General features: G+C 41.4%; 1 protein-coding gene across 1 annotated transcript; it reads left to right on the plus strand.

Moving 5' to 3' along the window:
- Positions 1–170: 170 nt before the first annotated feature.
- Positions 171–23,074, plus strand: nup133 (nucleoporin 133). Its single transcript, XM_049571017.1, is given in 27 exon segments — positions 171–231; positions 234–292; positions 295–455; positions 1,951–2,066; positions 2,164–2,267; positions 2,963–3,196; positions 3,394–3,564; positions 4,802–4,957; positions 5,996–6,066; positions 7,301–7,448; positions 7,578–7,728; positions 8,033–8,187; positions 8,424–8,515; positions 8,707–8,870; positions 9,151–9,245; positions 9,782–10,006; positions 10,125–10,247; positions 10,374–10,473; positions 10,955–11,218; positions 12,130–12,263; positions 14,685–14,843; positions 17,787–17,922; positions 18,626–18,744; positions 20,371–20,451; positions 20,545–20,609; positions 20,801–20,889; positions 22,815–23,074. Coding segments are annotated over 27 exon segments (3,555 nt in total). The 5' UTR covers positions 171–185; the 3' UTR covers positions 22,952–23,074.
- The last annotated feature ends 1,109 nt before the right edge of the window (positions 23,075–24,183 follow it).

Here is a 24,183-nt window from a genome sequence, read left to right on the forward strand (position 1 = left end):
GTTATTATTATTATTATTTTGTCAAGATAATTAGTTTTTCATCGTTAAATGTCATTAAAAAAATATTTTAAAATGAGTTGCTGTCAATTTAAGTCCAATAAATCTGATTTATTTTTTGCCTTCGCATCTTTTTTAAAAAAAAGTGTCGTTTTGTGCGGAGGGCGGGACTTTCCGTTAACCCGGTGATGACGTATATTTCAAGCGACTGCACCGCGCGCTGTTTGGAGAAGATTTGACGGAGAAGTTTGGGGTGTTCGTTTTCTTTTCTCGGTTAAAACTTGATATATTCCTCGACTGTTGAGCAGTACCGGGTCCCATACAGCAGGTATGTTCAGCCCCCGCGGTGCTCCGAGCTCCGGCCGGCGGCAGCAGGGCAGGAACACCGGGAGGAAGAGCGTCTCCGGCGCGGCCACCAGCCTGCTGTTCTCCCCGCGGAGGACGCCTCTGTCGGCGAGGTGAGTGAAAACGCTGACCGGTAGCGTTTTACCTGTTGTTTGTGCAAAATACACCATGCTGCCACTTTATTAGGTACATCTAGATCAAACGAATATCGTTTAATACAACAATACTGTAATACATTCCCGCTTCATGAAGGTTTAAATCATTATAGGGGATATAATTGGCAGCACTGAATTTAATTTAACGTTAAGTACAAATCTATTTCTCCTTGAGTCTTTTCATGCTGCTTCCTTCTTCTACTCCACTACATTTATCACTGTTATACTTTTAACTCCTCTACATTTAAATGACAGTCTTAGTCACTTAACAAGACATGGTAAGAGTATAAAATTGTATATTTTGTTAAAGTAATGAACAGTTAATAAGAGTACAGCTGAAACTATGCGACTAACAGGAAATTAAGTGTGAACTACTGTGATCCTTTAAATATTTTATGTATAAACGTTTCATGGTTTTAGTTTTACACGTGGTTTTACATACTAGTTCATACAGGTGATGTGAATAACTTTGATTATGTTGTTCCAATGCATTGTTCTGCTGGGAAACCTTTGGTTCTGGCATTCATGTGGATACCACCCGACATGTTCCACCCACTCAAACACCATTGCAGAACAAGCACCATGCCACACTACAATCATCGCTCAGGAATGGCCCAAGGAACGTGACAAAGACCTCAAAGTGTCAACCTGGCCTCCAAATTCCCCACATCCCAATCTGAATGAGCATCTGTGGCACGTGCCATTAACCCACGTCACAACCCACTGGGCTAAATGGATCTGCCACCAACTCACTGGTGCCAGACACCACAGGACACTCCCAGAGATCCTGTGTCCATGCCTCGACAGGTCAGAGCCAAGTCCAATCCAAGGAGGCCCCATCTTGGATTAGGGGTACATCTGGGGTACCGGCACATCACAAGAATCCTTGAGCAGATTGGGACCTGGGAAATGTAGAAGCCAGGTCGACGCCTTGAGCTTTTTGTCACGCTCCACAGGCCATTTCTAAACAGTTTTTCTTGTGTGGCATGCTGCTTTTTCTGTTGGGGTGCCACTGCCATTGGGGAATACTGTTGCCATGAGGGGGGTACTTGGTCTGCAACGGTGTTTGAGTGGGTGGAACATGTTGGGTGGTATCCACATGACATTGGTTTATTGTTGTTGCCCAGAAAACGTGTCTGAGAAGTTCACCCCTCAGAGCCTGAAATGTAATTTTTTCTATTGAAAGACTCTACAGCTAATATTAGGGTTGCCGTGATGTACCAGTTTCAAGTTGACTGTTATCATACTGTGTACATTTGGTTATTTAAGATATTGAAAAACAAACATGACTGGACGGAGAATCTCACCTTTATTTTAGTTTTTGAAGAGGAGACTTTTTACACGTGCTCACATTAAAAAAAGATGGTTTCAAGCTTGTATTATTGTAATAAAACATTCGTTCAACCAACAATAACCCCTCCATTTTCACTTCATTTAATTCTCTGTCCATCAGGTCAACACCCACCAGAGTGCAGAGCCACGCAGCTGCAGATTCAATCAACTATGATGTGCAAACCTTCGGCTCATCGCTTCCTGTCAAAGTGATGGAGGCACTGACGATGGCTGACGGTAAAGAAAACTTGTCTGTCTGTGATGGTTTGTTGCAAGTACCGTATCCTGTTAAACTTCTTCCATTTAACAGTTGTATGTGTGTTGGTTCCTGTAGCTGATGACCAGATCTCAGTGAAGGTGAATGAGAGCGGCTGGGCCTGGATGGTTTGCGGAGAGAGACTGATCATCTGGAAGATCTGTCAGACTGCTGTGGCCAAGGTACAGCTCAAGATCCAAAAACTAAAACTTGCAAAGTAACAAAACAAAGACTAACTTTCCTGTCCAGAGATTTAACTGTCCAATGAGAAAGTTTAGCAAAGAATGCTCTGACTACAGAGACTCTGACTTTGTCTTTCTTGCATGCCTCCATCATGAACAAAGAATCAAAAAAACAGAGAAGATTGTTGATGAATTTAAGTCATAGGCGACCAGGTTCTCTGACAAAAAAGGCTGCGTGTGGGGCATCGGTGGCTTAGTGGTAGAGCAGGCGCCCCATGTACAAGGCTGTTGCTGCAGCGGCCCGGGTTCGACTCCAGCCTGTGGCCTTTTGCTGCATGTCCTTCCCTCTCTCTCTCACCCCCCTTCACGCTTAAGCTGTCATATCAATTAAAGGCTAAAACGCCAAAAAAAAATCTTTAAAAAAGGCTGTGTGTTTGGGAAGTACTGAGCGTACAGATGTTTTGATATAGTTGCCTATGACTTCAGTTAATCAAGAATTTTCCCTGTTTCTCACCTCTTCACGGTGATCATCTCAAACATCTGTCCAAAGCGGAGGGGGACCAGTCGCACCTCCCAGAGTCAATAAATCATGAGCTCACATATTTTTCTGGTTCACACAGTTACTTGCAGGTGAGAAGAAAGACTCACAGATTCATAATTCTAGTCCACCAACTCTCTTTGTGTTTTTCCTGCAGCTGTCAGTGTGTAAGGAGCTGCAGCTGCCCAGCAGTGAGTATAACTACACTGCCGATCTTGTGGCCGTGTCGTCCACCGCTCCTCTAGAGACAGCTGGAGTTCAGTCCATCTCTGTCCTAGCGGTGGCTGCGGAGGGAACGGCTCGCCTGTGGCCCAGCCTGGCCCAGGAGGGCAACTACACAGAGACCGACGTGGACCTGGGAGACCTCTGCAACTTTGTAGTTGCTGTCAATGTAAGTCCAATAAATCTGATTTATTTTATGCCTTTGCATCTTAAACAGCTAACCTGACTCTGATACAACGACTCTAATTTTTATTAATCGCTGGGAGCTCAAACAAACCAAACAAAGAGACTTTCAGCCTTCATCTGTAATCACACAGATCATCTCTTGCTGCTGTTTTTATTTCTGACTTTTCTCTCCCCTGTCAGGGTGGAAGCTTCGTCTTGTCCTCAGAGAAGAATCGGCTGTTGAGAGCGAGCGCAGATCCCTCGGGGAAGCTGCAGTACCGAGCCCTGCAACAGGGTCAGGGCATGCTCTCCGGCATCGGACGCCGTGTCTCCAGTCTGTTCGGCATCCTCTCCCCGCCGGCCAACGACACAGTGAGTCATGCTAACAGATTCTACTGTAAAGATAAAACAGTACAGCGGATGTTAGCTGGTGTTGGGCTGTCAGTGGAAGCATCAGCATCAGTCTGTACCTATAAAACTAAATTCTGAAACCCAGTAAGTATCCAAAAACTATTGACTCATACCTGAAGCAGCTATAACGTGAAGCTAATGAGTAGTGCCGTGGCTGCTGACTTTAAAAGCCACCCAGATTTACACACCCTGCCACAGAAGCTCTTTGTTAGCTTTGTTGAAGGATTCAACAGTCCTCCATAAATCAGGTGTACAAATGTAACTTGTATTATATCTGACAAAGCTCTGCAATGTTTACAGGCATATGTAACCCCATATTTTAAACCATAAAATGTCCTGCAAAGTATCTTGGTCACAATTCTTTAGTAACCAAATTTGCAGGATTTTTACCAACAAAGTTAAAGTACTGGTGCAGAAAAATGTCCCCTGTGACTGTTATACTGTTATATGATCTCATTAGATGATTCTGACTCATGCATTCATGTAAAAGTAGGATTTTGTTGTTGTTGCTTGAGGCGGAGCTCATTTTGAGCTATTAACTAATGATCGTTTTTAAAGCAGATTTTATTTTATTTTTATAAACTCTTCATTTTTTTATTTATTTATTTTTTTTTTTACACAAAAATCCTAAGTTTCTGAATAAGTAAAGCTGTCAGATACATGTTGTGGAGTAGAAGTATAACGTGACAGGAAAAGAAAACACTCAAGTAAGGTTTGGGTACCTTTTTATTTGTAGTAAATGTATTTAATCACCTCCACCACAGATGTTATGTTTGGGTCTCGTTAGTCTATTTATTTGCTTTCACAAAAACGTGATGAATTTAAAAGAAATTTGGTTTACAGTTCGGTGGCAGAGAGAAATGAGTCATTATTTTTGGAGCAAATTCAGAAATTGTTTAAAGGGTAGTAGTAGCACAGGTGCATATGAATAGTGTATAAAGCAGAACTTTATTTATCCTGAGCAACATGCAGCACAAAATAGGAAAGACTGCGAATATAAAATACCAATATGATGCAAATCCAAAATATACATAAAATATGAACAGATAACGACAAGGCTCAAAGTTATGTATGAACAGTGACATATAGCTACAGGTACAGTATCAAGTCTGAGGTACAGGTATTGTTGCTGCAGGTTGACTTGTGTTAGATGGTGAACGCCTCCAGCCTCACTCTTGTTTCTGTTTTCCGGCTGCAGCTCCACAGTGTGCTGTGGGTGGGCGGAGCCAACTGCCTCTACACGCTGACCAGCTCCAGTCTGAGTAAATGGGAGGTGGACGACAGCTGGGAGCACCAGATCCTCAGCTGGGACACCCAGAGAGCTCTGACCGAAAGCATTGCCGATGCCATCTGGGTCAGTACGAGGATACACACAATCATATACACATAACACTGTGTATCAGTCTGACTCCATGTCACACAGTGGTGGAGAAAGTATTCATAGTCTTTACTTACGTAACATTACTAATACCACACTGTAGAAATACTGTCTCAAGTGAAGTTCTGCATTGAAAATGTTAGTTAAGTAAAAGTACATAGGTGTCACTGGTATCACGTCAAGGTATCAAAAGTAAAAGCAGTGTGTTTTCTGATTTAGATCTAAGTCGTAGCTCCGTTTGGGGTTTTAGCTCTGCGCGTGTCGACCGTCACAGCACTGATTCCATGTTTATAATTGAATTATTCAAGCTGGAAAATGTACATATTTTTATTTTCCTGGCTGTTTTATTGAACTTTATATACATCCACAGCTGGCTGCAATTGTATGGATTAATTATGTAGTTTTGATTGACTTTATTTTGTACATCCACAACAATGCTGACATGTTTTAACCGTGAAGTATTTCTCAAATGTTATTTCAGAGTAGTCATGGTACTTTTTTTCCCCATACAGAAAAGTTTTTTAAAGATCTCTGTATGAAACCATCAGGTGTTTCAAAACAAAGCTTAGTTTTCGTCTGTGCTTCATCATTTTAAACTTTCCTCTTTTGTTATATATGTGTAATCTTGATTTTTAAAGTAACTGAAGGTGTTGGATAATGTATTGGAGAAAAAAGTACAACAAAGTAGCATGAAAAGGGACGACTTAAGTAAAGTACTAGTACCTGAAGTTTGTACTCGAGTACACCTCTTGACCACTGGTGGCCCATCACACTGAGAAACAGTGTTGGTGAAAGCATTTTATATTCTAACAGGAGGTAAATGATACAGAAACTGTAACTCAAAGCTGTTTTTATTAAATCAAATTCTCCAGTTATATTCTTAACTTCCATAATTTATGTTGGAAATAGGCAGCCATATTGTTCCACGTTGATCAGATTCTTTCTGTAACATTAAATGTTTGAATACTGGGAATGTCTCTCATGGTCATACATTAAAGATGTCTCTGCCACCAGGGGTCAGAGAGCAACTACGAGGAGCTGAAGGAGGGAGCGAATGTGACGTACCTGGATATGAAGCTCAGCCAGTGAGTGTTTTCATCTGTCTGTGTGTGTTTATATAAACAAGCATGACTTCCTGTTTGTTTTACAATTCAAAATAAAAGGTCTTTGTCGTATTTTAGGCTGAAATTTTGGATTCAAAATTTTAGAATCCATCAACTTGAGCAATGTCTTTATTAATTATTATTATTGTTATTATTATTATTATTATTATTAATCAACTCTAACTGAATGTGAGGTCTAACCTTTTAAATAAAGGTCATTCAACAGGAAATACACTTATTTTTTTTAAACTTTAATGCAAGGAGACAACTGGATGCTTAAGTCTAACAATTTATAATCACATACAGTCAGTACAGAGAAGATCCTGGTGAACAAAAGAACAATATGAAGCCATGTTTTTACGCTCCTCACCTCTGCTACAATAACATCCTTTGTAGAATGCATGTAAATAGATGCAGTTTTGCTGTTTGTACATGGGGTGGCGCACTGGAGCAGGTAACACAAGTGATATAGTTGAGGTGCTGCTGGTGAGCATCAGGTGTGTGACAGGGTGAGCAAATGTTTTTTTGAACATGATGTGTGGTAGTATGAAGAGTTTGTAGCGTGGAAACTAAAATTGTTAAAACAGTTAAGTGGAAACCTACCTGAGATGAACATACAATATTTTACCTGTGTGAGTTTAGCATATGTGAAAATAAATGGGTCGCCGCACTCAAAGAAACCTTGGATGACGTGGACATTGGTTTGGTGAGGCATCATTTCATAACTATGGTTCACGTTTGTGCAGAGAGTGTTGAGGTTTTTAAAAGCAGACTCAAGACCTACCTTGTTAGCCTGGCTAATAATCGAACTGTCTTTTATTTATTTAATTATTTAGTATTATTATTATTTCAATTAATTTTATTTTCTTTTTTTAATTTTGTAATTAGGATTATTTTGTATTTATTTATTTTTATTAATATGTCTTTTTAGCTGGCATATTCTTTTTTGTTATTTGTTTATTTGAACTTATTTATTTACTTATTTACTTGTTTTTGATGGATCTCAAATTGTTTTCTATTCCTCGTCCACCCTTTGAAACTTTTTATTGAAAGACTACAGATATCACAGGGAACCTTTACAGTTTTTCTTTTTCTGACACCATCTTACAGGATTGCTGGGCACTGACATTAAGCACTTTGTTCAAATGAATTCAAATAATTACTGAGTATAACTGAGGTGGAGATGAGCAAGAGTCTGTGCTGTTGTTGTTTTCAGAGCCGGCCTGGTGGTTCTGGCTGCAGCCTGGCACCCGTCGGACACGCCCTGCCTGGCTTACTTCTGCCTGGTCACCCTGCAGGACACTGGGGCCGCCATCTCCGACCAGTTCACTGTGGAAGTCACCAAGTACAACCCTCCGTTCCAGGTCAGTCCTGATGCTGATACTGATCCTAATCTGTATAGGTCTGCTGTTATCCATGTTTCCCTTTTTCCCTTTATTTTAGATGTACATTTAATTTTTCACACACTTTTCCTCAATGTCTTGTTTCCTCAGAGCGAGGAGGCCCTACAGTCTACGCGGCTGGTGTTGCCACGCTCCCCCGGCTCCACTGCCTTCCTTTATAACGAGGAGCTGGTGTTTGCTTGCTCTACAGGAACCAGCAGAGGAGGACTACCTGATGAGAAAATCTGCTTTAACTCACCTGGTGAGAAAAGAGAACTCAGCTCTCTAAAGAAAAATGCTCTCTGGCATCAGATGAACAAGCATTTTTTATTTTTATATAAGGCAGAGTGACTATAGTTGATAAGACTTAAAATGTCCTTGAGAGGTTATGACAATTATAGAAACAAACATTTAAAAAACAAAAACAAATGAGGAGCTATGACAAAAATAAATCCAAATGGACCCATGATGAAAAGACCTGATAATTACCAACCACATGATGATCAAACAGAAAACGTCCCTGCATTACATAATGATGATGTCGCCCTCTCTGTCCGACCGTCCAGGTGATGGTGTACGTGGAGGAGGCTGCTGTGCCAACCTGCCCGTGTTTTTCTCCCAGAACAGTGGCTTGGTGGCAGTGGTGGCCCGGGAGAGTGCCTCCATCCTGCCGGAGACCATGGAGGACTCACTGTGTTCCTCATTGGCTGCAGCTCCAGAGGTAAAACTCTAGAGAAAAGACTGTAGCATAAAAGAGCAAGAAGAATTTAATTTATGTAACATCTGCAGGCAGCTGATAATTACTTCCACCAGCCTCTAGTCCGATATTTTCATCTCATAACTATTTACACAAAGGAAGTCCAGTTAGAAAGAAGTAAAGAAAACACTGCTCAACCATGTAGTTACGCATTTGACTTTGACTTGATTTGAATGCATTTCCAATTTTGATTGTCAAAGGTTTCAGCCATGGAGACTCCAACCAGAGCAGAGCCCGTAGCTCAGGAGGACAAAACCAAACTGCTGAAGGCGGCTTTCCTGCAGTTCTGTCGGTACGTCAATAAGTAACTCACAAAACAAAATCTTTATTGATGGTTTTGAAAATGTATTACTGAACAAAAATTGTTTTTAAAGTCTGTAATTCATCATTTTTAGACTGAATCTGCGTCTTTTAGGATTCAGAATACCAGGATTTAGTCCCTGTAATACTGTAAATAAAAAATAATTATCTTTCCTTCGTCAGTAACGATCTGGTGGGCGCTCAAACGGTCACAGACGAGCTTTTCCCCGCCGACAGTGATGGGGAGGAGGGAGCCGAGCTGGACGGCATGGTGACTAGAATCAACCTGGACCTGGTGGACGATTACCCGGCGTCTGACCCCCGTTGGGCCGAGTCTGTCCCTGATGGTGAGGAGGGGAACGGGGAGAGAGTATCTCAGGAACAGAAGGGGAGACGTTTGATCAGATACTGAATTAGTGACATTAATCTTGGGTATTTACCTTGAAACTGTGCTGATTGTATAGATCTTCTGTGCTGTCGGAGGGAAGATGTGTGTGAAGCATCCATGTTTTCACAGACATGGGTGTAAACTGCAACTTGCCTGGTTCCCGGAGGCATACAACCGTGACGCAGTAATTCTAGTTCTGTGTTTATTTCCTAAAAACACCTCTGTTTCTGTTATTCCAGAGAGTGCTGGCTTCCCTCTCACCTCCCTCATCATCCTCCACCAGCTGGAGGACAAGATGAAGGCCCACGGCTGCTTCATGGACTTCCTGCTCCAGGTACACACACACACAGACACACACATACACAAATGCAGCTGGAACATCTTACATTTGTTTAAAAAATGATGCAGAGGATCATGTGAAGTGGCTTTAAAAGAAAAGAATATGACACTGCTGCTAACTGGCTGGTGGTGGACGTAGCAGAAGCATTTCTGCAGATCATCTCTGGTTAAAACAAGAAACTTTACCGTCTGTTGCAGGCCACATTTTGGCCTTCATCGTGCCTCAAGAACTGACAGCCATAGAAAAGTCTTGTCTCTTGAAACTAGAGCCTCTGCAGATTAATTCCATACCCAATATGTAATGATCCAGCAAAGCTGGGCCTGATATGAGATGCTAAAACATATAATAAACATATGTCATAAAAGTAGACTTTATGGCCGAACAGTTGTTCTGGGTTGCATTAGATTGTATCGTACCTACAAAAGTGGACACTGAGTATATATGAGAAAAGTAGATAATAAAGATTGAAGACACAGATAGGCTGGATTTAGAAAGAACAGAAAAGTAGATTGAATATTTTCTTCTGTCAGGTGGGTCTGCTGGACCGACTCAGCCAGGTGACGGTGCGTTCATCTCCCATGGCGACACGCCTTCTGCTGTGCGAACACGCCGAGAAGCTTCAGGCTGCGATGGCGCTGAAGAACCACCACACCAAGCACAGCGAGCTGGTGAACCGGGCCATTGGCATTGCGCTGCAGAGGAACAGCACTGCCGTGCCACCCAGCCTCACTGCTGCTGACGTCTTCTTCCGAGAGGTTTGAGTCTGACTGCGTTCTTCTGTGATGATAAGTGTGTGTGTGTGTGTGTGTGTGTGTGTGTGTGTGTGTGTGAGTGAGGAAGGCTGAATTAAATCTGTTTCTGGTGCTCTCACAGGTGTCTCAGATCTCCTCAGTGTTTGACTGTCTGCTGGACGAGGAGGAGCGGAGTCTGAAGGACAACCCGGTCGACTCTGTGCAGTGGGCGGAAGTGGTTCTCTCGGTCAACAACATCATCAAGGTACACATTCATCACCAAAGAGTCACAACAGCAGCACTGACCTGAACGTATGAAACCCACCTCTGGTTTGTAACATTCTGGTAATTAAGTGAATAAAATGTTCCCACTTGTACTCTGTGTGTTCAGGACATGCTGCAGGCTGCTGGTCAGTACAGAGAGACAAAGGCCTTCATGTACAGAGCTTCTGAAAACGCTGCAGCAGAGCCTGAATATATTCCATGGACAGGTAAGTCAAATTCCTAGAGACGTGTTTGTTTAAGCTCTGAATCATCAGACAGTCTGCATAGATATTAGATGTAAAGCATGGTTTTATTTTTGCCTCGTTTCCACTGCATGGTTCTCTATTTTGGGTAGCACCCCCCTCAGTGTTGGCAGTCTCAGCTCATCCTTGTAGCGACGCCGCAACTGCTTAGACATCATCTTCAAAGCAACACTTGCTGAATCCTCTCATTGGCGACCAAACAGAGGAACACCTGCACTCACTCATCTGTACGGTGTAATTTTGTGGGCTGCCATTTTTTTAAAAAAATCTAAGTCGAGGGAATTAAAAAACAGTGGTTGCTGACGACAGCAGCCTGGCTTGGTGTTTATTCTAAAATGTCCGGTTGATCTTTGCCTTATTTCTACAGAGCTGTAAGAAAGTGAAGCCTGTTAGAATAAAATAACTTACTAACTGTTTTTCTTCCTCCCGATCTTCACACTTTCAGCATCAGGTGGTGTTGGCGGTGTTCGCACCGTCCTCTCCCGCCAGCATGAGATCATCCTGCGCTCGGTGTACCCGCATGCTGACTCAGAGCTGCGCAGCGCCCTCTGTGAGCAGCTGGTGGCGCTGTTGGACATCTATCTGGGCGGCTATGTGGCTCAGCTGACCTCCTTGCAGCAGCAGAGGCCGCCAGGGTCCCAACAGGAGCGTTACAACAGCCTGGAGATGGAGTACAGCCAGCGCCGCTCCGAGCTGTTGGCCCCGCTGTGTAAGTGAACGATTAAACAGAGTCATAATACAATAAGATTCTGATCATAGACAACATAAATGTAATGATAATATATCTTGACAGATATTTGGTTTTAACTTAAATATACAAGAGCAGCTTTTTGTAAATGATCCCATAAATTTAGTTAGTAGTTTGGCTCACATGGACATTTTACAGGTGAGATATACATGTTTCTAAAACACCAACAGCAAATATATCACTGGAAGTTAGATTAATATCAGTATAGACCATAAGCAACAACTTAAACTCGACAATATACCAAGTAAGAAATATGTTAAAAATTCTGTGTTGTTCGCCTGTGAAAAGGATTTTTGATAAACCAAACAGTGACTTATTTAATCTACTAATAAAACTTAACTCACTTTCCATTCTGCATTTTTTATGATACTTATCAGTCACCATATATACAGATATAATATGTGATCAGCAAAAATTATTTGTCATCGTCTCGGCTGATGTATCAGCAGTCGAGTCTGCTTCAACAGCCACAAGTAACATCAGTTTGTAAAAAGTAAAAAAAAAAAAGAGTTAAAAAAGTTATCAGAATCTAAAAAAAAAATAGATTAAAGTTGCTGCAGGAGAAGAAATTGGGTATATTCTAGTGATATTAAAGGAACAGTCTACCCTCATCGACTCTAATGACCTCTTTGATTATTTTATTTAAGTTGAGAAACAGTTTAAAATTGAGTTAAGGAAACTAATAATCATTAAATCTTTAAACTATGGTGAACAGTTTCTCCTCTAACGAAGCTGGTGGACGTTCATGTTAAACATAATCTTAAGTTTAAGCTTCCTCAGTGTCTAAAGGAGGACTTTTCTACCCAGTGAATATATATATATCAGTAGGTTTGAGTTGCTGTTGTGACTGTGAAGTTGTTGTTGTGTTTCAGTGGAGCTGGGTCAGCACCAGTGGGTGGCAGCGCTGGCCGAGAAGTTCTGTGACTTCGACATCCTGGTTCAGATGTGTGAGCAGACCGACAACCAGAGCCGCCTGCAGCACTACATGACCAAGTTCGCAGACCAGGTACACAAAGAACCAGAAACACTAAGGGTCCACTTTTAGAAAGAGCTTGTTAGCATGTTAAAGGTACGCTGCATCTAACTGGACAAATCTTCATCCCCTTCCTGTCCAGTGAAAACCATGTATCTCCAGATGTGTTGGTGTTGAATGTTTGTGAAGAACTGAAGGATGAAGCGATCCCTTGTGTGTTGAGAAAATTCTCCTACGTTTTAAAGGGGATTTATGGTTGTGTGTAGACCCTACGCACGTAGCCTACGCCGTTGTTCTGCGGTGGTGTGTCTGTGTCATTACAGTTACACCTCCAAAACACAAGTTGGTGGAAGAGGACTGTGTTAAGTGCTGTAAAGTTCAGTTAATTCAAAACACACATTAAACACACATTAAACATGGCTTAATAGAGACAATTTCAAACACAAGTACACAAATTAGCTTCACTATAACTCGCAGCATTCACAGACAAACACTTGTCTTTATCTGGACACATTTTCCCCACAAATACAACATGCTAACGTTATTAGCACAAGCCTATGGCATTTTACATTGTATAAATTAGCCTAGTGGCCGACGGTCTTTTCCTCCTCTCATATGAAACCAGGGACAACAGCAATATTTAACAAAGGTAACGGCACACAATTCAGCTCCATTACAACTCACAAGGTTCACTGACAAAATAACTGTCTTATACTAAACACATTTTCCAAACAAATACATCATGCTAACGTTATTAGCACAAGTCCATGGCATTTTACATTGTATAAATTAGCCTAGCGACGAGCAGAGATTTCCTCTGCTCATATGAAGCCGGGATAAATCACACACAGGAATTAAAGTGCTATTTTTGTGGAGGCTTTATTGTCTTCACAATTTATTGTTTCGTATCTGTGAAATTAAAGTAAATAAAAGCTTCGTTTCCACTGAGGGAAATGGTTTCAGCTTACAGAGACAGACAGGAGGTCTGCACAGGATACATTGCCAGCTAACGTTAATCACCGCATTGATTTCTGTTATTGATCAGCCATTATAAAGCCATAATACAATGGCAGAAGCGTCCAAAGTAATGCTGGCTCTTACCTCGCTAATAGGTCTGTTACATTAGGCTTGTTCGAGATGAACTGCGCCTCGCCTGGAAAGTAGACGAGAGCAGGCGGCCGCAGCGGGGGCGGTGACAAAAAGCCGCAGTGAAGTCAGACAGTTTCCAGCAGCCTTCAGTCCGTTCAGGAAGTCACAGACACACTAACATCCTGTCTGGAATGATGTCAATTCATTAAAAAAGTGATCAGACCCGTATATCAGTTTTTCAGTCTCCAGTTGTTTTAATTATGATAGATACATTTATTAAAATGCTTTACAGGTGATCTGTAGTTTATGTTCATGGCCTCGCTCTTGTGGTTTTATCGCCGTTCATTTTTTTAATACGTCAGAGCAAGTCGGGATGAAGTCGGACACAAAACTAACCGGCATGCATTGTGCGCCGATCGCCGGTGATCGAATCTGTGCAGGCCTGGCTCATCTCGAACGAACCTATTATTAGACATAATGTAAAGTTTCTCTTCCACTGTCTTGAGGAATAAATGTGATACAAGCTGCAAGTAGCTTTTGAGTAATGGATTTTTTATCAGGCTGCTGATTGGACAACATGTTTTTCTTCTTTGCGTGGCTTTCGCGTGGAGGTTACATGGCTGCCTTTGTCATGCACTTGACATGCCTTCCTTCTTTCCTTCCTTCCTTCCTTCCTTCCATCTTTCCTTCCTTCCGTCCTTCATTCCTTCATTCTCACCTCCCTTTTACTTGTTTCTTCATTCTCTTCGTCATTCTGTCCCCTCCTTTTGTTCCATTCTTCCCTCCATCCATCCTACCTCTTCTCTGCCTTTCCTTTTGTTTTTCCCTTCCTGTCTTAATTCATTCTCACTTTCCTTTTACTTGTTTTGTCCTTCCTGTTTGTTCCTTAATTCCCTCCATCCCTCCTACCTCTCTTTTTTTCTGCCTTCCGTTTCTCTGTCCTTCCTTCCTTCCTTCCTTCTCACCTCCCTTTTACTTGTTTCTTCCTTCCTGTTTGTTTCCCCCCTTTTGTTCCTTTCTTCCCTCCATCTATCTTTCCTCTTTTCTTCTGCCTTTCCTTTTGTTTCTGCGCTACATTTGTGTTTTTGCATTTTCATTTGGATAGTTTATTTATTTATAACAATGCTTGTTGGCAGGATTTTTTTTTTTTTTTTAAAGGAGGGAAAAATCCTGTTTTCAAAAACACATGTGTACGTGTGGACTGGGCCTCTGAGTGGTAAATTATCAAGTAAAGGATCTGAACACTTCTCCCACTGCTGCTGATGTGTGAAGTCGCAGTTTTACTTTCATTTCACACGTCAGAGTGTTCTTGTGCAGCCACTAAACCAGCTTCCTCTTTGTCCCACGTGTCACTTCCTGTCGCAGAACTTTGCTGACTTCCTGTTCCGCTGGTACATGGAGAAGGGGAAGAGGGGGAAGCTGCTCTCCCAGCCGGCCGCTCAGCACCAGCATCTGGCCAGCTTCCTGCAGTCCCACCAGCACCTCAGCTGGCTGCACCACATCCACGTCCACGACTACCGCAGTGTACGGCGCACACACACACACACACACACACACACACACACACACACACACACACACAGTGACACACAAAGCTTGTTTAACACTTCAGAACGAAACCACAACCACATCCTCTGTGGGACGACCAGACTCTTACTTCCTCTTTTACACTTTCTCAGTGACCGAGGGCTTCAAGTGGCTTCTTTACTTTGATTATCCTTCATTTCTTCGTTTATATTTGTTTCTTCATTCCTTCATCACTTGACCTTCTCTTCCTTCTTTCCTCCCTTTCCTCTTTCTCCTCCTTCCTTCCTAGCACCCTATCTCTTCTCCTCCATTCCTTTTTACCCTTTGTTTCCTCTTTGTTTCCTTCCTTCTCTACACTTCCTCCTCAGCTCCCCCAGTGAAGATAAAACAAATACACATTAAACAATTTCCTCTTATCATTATTCCTTCCTTCCTTCCTTCCTTCCTTCCTTCCTTCCTTCCTTCTCACCTCCCTTTTACTTGTTTCTTCCTTCATATGTTTCCCCCTTTTGTTCCCTTCTTCCCTCCATCTATCCTACCTCTCTTCTTCCTACCTTTCCTTTTGTTTTTACCTTCCTCATCTCTTTCCTTCCTTCCTTCCTTCCTTCCTTCCTTCCTTCCTTCCTTCCCTGTTGTCACTGTTTCTTCATTTTATTCTTTTTATCCTATCTTTATTTCTCTCCTTTACTTTTCTCTCTTCTGTTGTTCTGCTCTTTATTTCCCTTCCTTTCCTCTGTTTCCATTCCCTCCTTCCTCCCAGCCTCCCTCCTGTTTACTAAAGTGAATGTAGCACACACACACACACACACACACACACACACACACACACTCACTCACTCACTCACTCACTCACTCACTCACTCACTCACTCACACACACACACACACACACACACACACACACACACACACACACTACTTCCTTCCTTCTAATTTTACCACTTACAGATATACAGAACACACACAGTTATGATCTTTCCTTCCCTTCTGTCTCAGTCTGCAGCCTTTTCAGTGTAGAACAGAGGAAACACACACACACACACACACACAGTTTCCTTCCTGTTTCAGCAGCTTTACACACATTGATGCTCACCACAGCCAGCAGCAATGATACTGCCTCTGCATTAAACACACACACACACACACATTTTGCACAGCTTCCTTCCTGCTTGCAGTCAACAAGCACACACATATTAACACACACACACACACACACACACACACACACACACACACACACACACACACACACCAAGCAAGCGGAAGTTTCGTTTCTGGTTTTAAACGCAGTCTGACTTTGGTTTTGACTTTTTACTTTATTTGCTGTGCCTTCTTTTAGCTTTAAAGGAGCTTTAAAAGTTGTTTTTTATTTTTGAGTCGTGCAAAATAATTGTCTCATTCATACCTCTGCACTATACGTAATAAGAAGACACAGCTCTACATCAAACATCTAAAATAAAACAGACAACTTCTGATAAAACAACAAGAACATACCTTAAAAAACGTGTTAAGTGCAAATTTTCAAATCAATTGTTTAACAAATGGCAGAAGAAAGAAAACTAATAAGCTGATATATTTTAATTTACCCTTCAAAGGTGTTTAATCATCTCATTCTTTGTAACATCCTAAAGAAAAGGTCTGCTTTAGATGCTAAATTTGTTCACTGTGACTCTTTGTTGTGTTTTTATCGGCTTTTACTTGTTTGAATTTCCCCTGTAGCAGCTATATTAAACACAAGATTAATTTAAGGTAGAATGATAGAGTTATTGTAACATATTTGGCTTTGTAGAGACCTCAATCATGGTGGAACTAAATACATTTTTTGACAATTTTACCCAGTAGTTGATCATTTAAATCATTTTGTAACCAGCAAACATTTGTTGAATATTGCTTTTTAAAATGGAATATTCTGCTTTTCTTTGCCTGTTATGTCTAACTCAGGTCAAAGATAATCCACCTTATCTCTAGCCCCCATGATATCTTGTGTGAAATATAGGTGCTACTTCAGGCATTGAACCGAAACCAGCGATTTCCAATGGTAACAGTTTGTTTACAGTAATCTATTCTACTTAATAAAACGTGGAACACACCACCTGTTATAGCTCAAACAGGATCATGTGATCATACCTCTGCCATCTCTGACAGCCATCTCAAAGCAACCCAGCACGCTAGCAATTAGCTTGCCTTTCTCTGGTAAAGTATTGTTAACTTTAACATGTCCCGAGCTAGCTTAAGGTAACATCTGCTCCTTCTAAAGATGATTTCTGATTTCTGTTGACTTATTAAGAGATACTAACACATAATTCAGCATTAACTGTAGCTCCATGTAAAGTGAATAAATGTGATGTTTCCCTGCTAATCCTCCGCTTGTCTGCGTTAACTACGCGGGGGGGGGGGTTGACATGCAGGAGATGGCCACAGGCTGGAGTTAAACCCGGGCCCTGCGGCAACAGCCTTGTGCGTGGGGCGCCTGCTCTGCCACTAAGCCACCAACGCCCCTCCGCAAAGACATTTTAGAAGTTAACATTAAATATTTGTTAAAAAATAAATCAGTATTTGCTAAACTGGATGCATATTACTTTGGAAAAGAACCAGCATTGGCAGTTAGCCACCAAGAGTAGCCACTGGGACTAACCACAGACAGTCTATGGGGCTAACTAGCTTACTGCTACTTCCTCTATCTCACAGGAAGTTGTGCCCCCAGGAATAAGGTGGATATATAAAGTGCAATGAGCATTAGTCATTATTCCATTTGTATGCCTGACAGATCTATGTATTAAAAATCAAAAAAGCAAATAAAGATAACCAGTAGTTGTGGGTCACATTCATCAATATTCCTGCTGGAACCCTAAAATAAAAACAGCATCTACAGACTGCGCAGCTGATTCAGGTAGCTCTCACAGTGATGCTGCGAGTGACGTGTTGACTCGTGTGTCTGCAGGCCAACAGGACGCTCTACAGCCAGGCCAACATGGAGACACGTTACTTTGTGAAGAAGAAGACGCTGCTGGCTCTCAGTAAGCTGACGGTGCTCGCGTCCAACCTGCCGGAGGATGAACTCAACAAACAAGTCGACGGTAAAAAAATCCACCTAGTATTTGTCTCAATCAAGAGACAAATGTGAGCCACTGTTTGAGGTGGGATGTGTTGTTTTCAAATGAAGAAATACCTCAGCGCCTTCTACGGTCAGTGCTGGTGCTGACGACTTATTTATCGAGCATTTTGCTCCAGCCTACACATTCATCCATTCATCAGGGGTCAAACAGAAATAATGGGCTGAAAAGCACTTCATTTACAATTTAAACACCATACAAGGTCTCCTATATATAGGATGATTGCAACATCCAGTCATCAGGCCATCACCTGTCACCTGTATTGTTACCCCTCTTTGCTTTACATGTCGTAGCCCCGTCTTGTGGTTAAATAAAAACAAATTAAAGCGAACAATAAGTAGCTCCAGTGCAATGTCCAACATTTTTTCATCAAATCTAAATGATCAAAGCTAGCTCTTAAGTTTCAGTCCATGTGGTGACACTTTGTTAATATTCAAAATGCTTTCCAGGTTCTTTTCCCCCACCAATTCATTGTGTCATCTTTTGATTGCTCACTGATGCAGAAATAGGATCTGACATATTACTGTGACTTTTAGCAACTTTTCAACACAAGAAAAAGCAGCAGAGTACCACATAATAGACACGCAAGTGAAGTGGCAGAACTTTGCAGTGTTGAACACGTCCTGTAACGAGACCTAACAATGCTGTCATTTATCTGTCCCATCAGACATCGTGGAGCAGGAGCGCTTCCTGCTGCATCAGGAGACTCTGCCCCGACAGCTGCTGGAGGAGAAGCAGCAGAACCCCGAAACCATGCCTCTGCTCAGTGCCCACAACCTCATACAGGTGAAAACACACACACACTGCTCACAAAGAGGTCTTTGGACTGTGTTTCTGGAAAGAGACTTTGCTGTTGAGTATTTCACATGTAACATCTTTGTAGTTTGAGTGGCGGCAGAGGTCTCGAGAAAAAACAACTTTAAAAATGGAACCTTTTTAGGATTTTAAGATTTATGGCTTTGCTGTGATCAGTGGGTGGTGGTCTAGAGACGACATTCATTTAGTCTGTCTGTTGGTGAGTTTCTGTATGTTGGGATCTATACTCACTTACTATATCTAGAGATTTATCTGTATGCATATCTATAGATATAGAATGGCAACACAGATTTGCAGCGTATGACACGTCACAACACCCCGACTCGCTGTTTTTATATGCAAATCCACATTCACGTAATGCACTTTGAGTTCCCTGTAGAGATTTGGACCTCTAGACTTTGTTTTGTTCATCTTGTGTCTTGTGCATGTGTGTTCTCGTGGCCATGTGTGTGACACTATACACAAACCTTACAATGGTGTCACAGTATTCCTGTGATCAGCAGGTGGCAGTAATGAGCCAGGTTCTGCAGCAGCGTGCCAGCAAAGGCAGAGAAGAATAGGATTACAAGCAAGTAAATGATGAACAATTTAAAAAGTTTTGCAGACGTTTCTTAGAGCTCAGTGATACACACAGTGAGCTTATGCAAGAAACACTGAATACAAACAAACTTTGTGCACAAAAAAACTCCACAGGGCATTTTAAAGAGGGAGAAAATGTTTGATTTGGGTGAACTAAACTTCAAACTAGATCTTCACTTGACTAAGTTAACATGCACAGAGAAAAACAGATAAAGCAGGTGTTGTGTTGAGGCCTTTGCACGCTGAGTCAGGTTTTTTCGTTCAAAGTTGTTGCACGTAAAATAAAAAATGAATACGACCTCACGTTGTATTAGTCATGTTCGCACGCTGAGTCCGTCATTAAAATTTTGGGAACAGGTTCGATTTTCTGCGTTTTCGGCCTCCGTCAAAGCCTTTAGAGACGTTTCACCAAGAATCAGTCAAGAAAATATGGCGATGGGACTGAGACAAGACAAAGAAACGGGGCGCACAGAATCATTTCTCAGATAGCTAACATTCAACAGGTCAGATAGTAATATTCAGGTGGGTGATGATGATGAAGAGGAGGATGAGGACCACACACAGAAAGTGGAGGACAGTTCTAGCAAGGTTTCTGTGCGTAATGATTTTTTAAAAAACGGACTCAGTTTGCAAAGGCCTTAACTCTGAAACCTATTCTACTTGCAACTTGGTCAGATTCCCACCTAAACAGGATGTGACGTCCACGGGTGAAGTTTGATTCACACTATTTTTCGACATATGAGTCACAACCTTGGCAACCAACATGCTGAAGACTCGACTGTCCTGTCTTTGCCTATAAATGACAGCATTGTGTTTTTCTCCAAAAATGTTAATTTCAATTGTGAACATTTTTAAGAAAGTTTGTTATAAAACACTGAACAACCACATTTCTGTAGTTATTTTACTTTTAATCCCTTAATATGAAGAAGGAAACCAGATTACAGCCATAAATTCACTTAACACTCTGACAGTTACTCTACAGTTGTGGCTCACTTCAGCATTTCCTCCTCTCCTTAGTTGTACATCTGTGATGACAACAGGCGAGCCAACGAGTACGACTTCAAAAAGGCTCTGGATCTGCTGGAGTACATCGATGAGGTAACCTATTGAATTATTCGTCTGGTTGAGGTTTGACTAGTCGCAGCTTGAACACAGTTGAAATAAAACTTTTGTGGGTTTTCTTTGTTGCAGGAGGAAGTCGAGGACATCGACTCGCTGAAGTGTGAGATCTTCGCCAAGGCGCTCAGGAGAGATGAGTAAGATCCTTCTGTCATGTTTTATTTTTGAAAAGTTAATTAAATTTAATTAAGCTGGAAGATTTTTGACAAGCTCTGTGAGAGAAATCATTAAATGCACCCCAGAGCTCCTTTCAGATGAAATTTAATATTCACATAAGAAAAATTAGTAGGAGGAAATACTGATTTATTTGATGGTGTGTGCCTCTCAGCTGGTCCTCTGCTGACGGGGCCGACGACCCTCTGGAGGTCGCCAAGGACAGCATCTTCGTCAAGATCCTCCTCAAACTCATCCAGGAAGGTGAGAAACACTCAAGAAGCTGCGTTTAGTAAATAAGGCAAAGTACAGCCAGGAGGATTTAAGAATAACATTTATTTCATCCACAAATGTAATTAGATGCATAAATCTACATGTTCAAATCTTGTTCGGGTGCTGGATTAAAACAAAAACTAAACCTAAAAGTCCAACAAAAGATCTGCACACTGTGTTGATAGGACCCAGAAAGTTGACTGATCAGCAGGTGGCAGTAATGAGCCAAGATCTGCAGCAGAGTGCCAGTAAAGGCAGGGAAGAAGAGAATTACAAGCTAGTAAACAATGAACAATTAAACAATTGACAGCCGACTTGATCTAACAGAGATCCCTAAACTTACTGGGAGCTGTGAGTTAAGCGTGCAGATCTTTTGCCCTATTAACACTCGTATTACAAACTGGTCTGGTGCTCTCTTATAACCTACTACTGGTACCAGCAATGGGACAGATGATGGTAAAGCCTGTGCACCAAGTACTGTGATTTAGAGTGTGTGGAAACTAGTTAGCAGAAAGCTAAAAGTAGAAGATGAAAACTGGATGTCTTTTGTTTCTATCATTCCCCTGGTTGCAGCACAAATGCAAATCTGACTAACTACTTAACCAAGCATGGACATTTCCAGGATAACTATCAGTGTGTCTCAAATCGCAGACCTCTTTACTTAACACTTCATTTTTTGAGTGCTACTCACTATATTAGTAGTTGTCGCGCACTTAAAGCTACAGGTGGTTACTTTTCTAGAAATGACTGCCATATTTCCTGAGCGTGTCACTATATTCTGAGAGAAGTACATTAGACAGTCTGTGAAATAAAAAAAACACATTTCCCCAGAATCAACTGGGCACGGCAGCAGCAACCAATCAGAGTCTTTAACGCAGCTGTCAATCATGTCGATCACTGTTCCTGAACTGTGGTCAAACTAGGCAGTGCTGATCAAATATGAATCAGGATTCTATTGCCACATGTTTTCAGAAACATATTTTAGTTTACTGTTTCACTGAAATTTGTAGACAACGAAACAGTCTGTGACCTGACTGCCATGTTGGATACAGTTAAAGTACAAAGCACCGCCCATCAGCTGGACCAGCTTTCTCATTTCACAGTTAAACAGTAAACTAAAATGTTTCTGAAAACATTTGAGGAGAGAAATAGGCAATGCAGTAACACAATCTTGATTCATATTTGATCAGCGATGCCTAGTTTGACCAGTTCACAAGGAGTGATTGACAACTGCCTTAGAGACTCCTCGGCTCTGATTGGTTGTTTTCCTTCACACGCACTAAGGCCATTAGGAAAGCTACAAGGCATTATAGTGAAATCTGTCTCATCTATTCCTGTGTGGATAAAGGGATATAAAGTTAATTTTCTATAAAAGTTACCAACTGTAGCTTTAAGATGCAAAGCATGCAGTTAAAAAAACTTCGTACAGCATACACAAGCAACAAGCACAGGTATCAGAAAAGATGCTGGTTTTTAAGTGCATCAATCAGTTTCCTCAATTTGTTATCTTAATTGTCGTCTAATCCAAATGTGTCCCTGTATTAAGGCAGTGGTTCCCAGCTGGTCCACCCACGGCTTCCAGATTTGTTCTTAGTCATTAGTTCAGTGTCATACTTTTGTTTGGCCATGTTGTCAACCTAGTTTGGTGTCTCTGTCAAATAGCTGTCTGTTAGTCACTCAATTTACAGCAGGAAACAGTCTTCAAAATAAAAGCTCTGTGCCAGGAATTCACTGTACTTATAAATAAAGTGTGTTATTTAGAAACTTGACAAGTTTGCAGGTCACTTGCAATCCATTCAGAATGGACCTGTGACCCACTTTAGGACCGCGACCCATCACTTGGGAACCACTGTATTAAATGGTATTCTTACAAATAATCATTTAATGTCTCCCTCATATGAATCTTTGTTTTCCAGGAGTTCCTCTGCAGACGTACCTGCCTGAGGTTAAAGACCTGCTGGAGCTGGACGATCTGAGCAGTTTGAAATCAAAACCTTATTTTGAATTTGTCCTTCGAGCTAATTATGAACATTACCTCGAATCACAGATGTGACGACTGATCACCTCCCTGTAACACCAACTGCACTTCAGCTTTCTTTTACATTCTGATCATTTTCAAGATTTGTTCGAATTCTGTTTTTTTCTTAATAAATGTGCTGTTATTTCTGTACTTATACTCCAGTATTTTTTTTTTTTTTTAACAAAAACATAGCACAGTATGGTTTAACTGAGTAGAGTGCTTATAGGAAAGTTACTTCTCAGAGCCGCACAAAGATTTCCTCAGGAAAAAAAATCTGGATTTGAAGTCCTGAGTTCTGTTATCATTTACTGACATCAGGTGATGAAGGATTGTTATGTTAAAAATAGTTGTGAGAATTAATTAGAAGATATTACTGGCAAATCAAGTACTGCATCCAGCATGTCGTCAGAGTAAATTTGGGTTTAATTAAGCTGAGAAAGCTGTGGGAAACACAGTGTGCATGCCCAGGAAAGTCTATAATCCCTGATTGAGACCATTTGGGTTCAGCTTTCAACAATTTAAAGGGACAGTTCACCCCAAAAAAATACACACTTTTCCTCTGAAGGTTCAGATACACCAAACTGACATCACAGAACTAGGCCAGCTGTTGCGTCGCCTCACATCAACGTTTGTCTCAGCCAAAAGTTGCACTTGAGTTTTGAGGTACTTGAGCATTTCCATTTTCTGCTACTGTACACTTCTGCTCCACTACATCTCAGAGGAGAACATGTTTTACTCCATTACAGTTATGCACTAAAGCTACTTTGCAGATTCAGATTATAAAACAAAATCTCCCTGCAGGAAGCTGGTTTAAATTCTGTTTCCTCTCCACTCTCTGGCATCTTACCGTCTGATATCAGAGTCGTCAGACCTCGAAAGTGACAGAAACCTGATCCGGCATTAGTCAGGACTTCCTCCTGTTTGGTGACGAGGGGCAGACGTTGGTTATAAATAGATTCCACGGCTGGCTGACTGCCACCCTGACGGGGATCCTCCGCGATGATCTACTTTCACAGCTACAGCGGCTGCAGATGGCTCTCAGGGTCCAGCTCGCCTAAAAATACTTAAAGTAGGTTAGATTAGGGACTTCAGCTCCACATCACTGCTCTGCTTTTAACAGGAGGGATAAACTTTTAATAGTTGGAAAAATATAATTCTGTCATATCAAGCAGGATAGTTAGTTTATTTCGAACATGTAAAAAACAAAATTATCATACACTAATGGACAAAGAAAAATAATAAAAATTAAAAAATAACAAGGTAAA

The sequence above is a fragment of the Epinephelus fuscoguttatus genome, linkage group LG3, assembly GCF_011397635.1.
Source record: "Epinephelus fuscoguttatus linkage group LG3, E.fuscoguttatus.final_Chr_v1".
Taxonomy (NCBI): Eukaryota; Metazoa; Chordata; class Actinopteri; order Perciformes; family Serranidae; genus Epinephelus; species Epinephelus fuscoguttatus.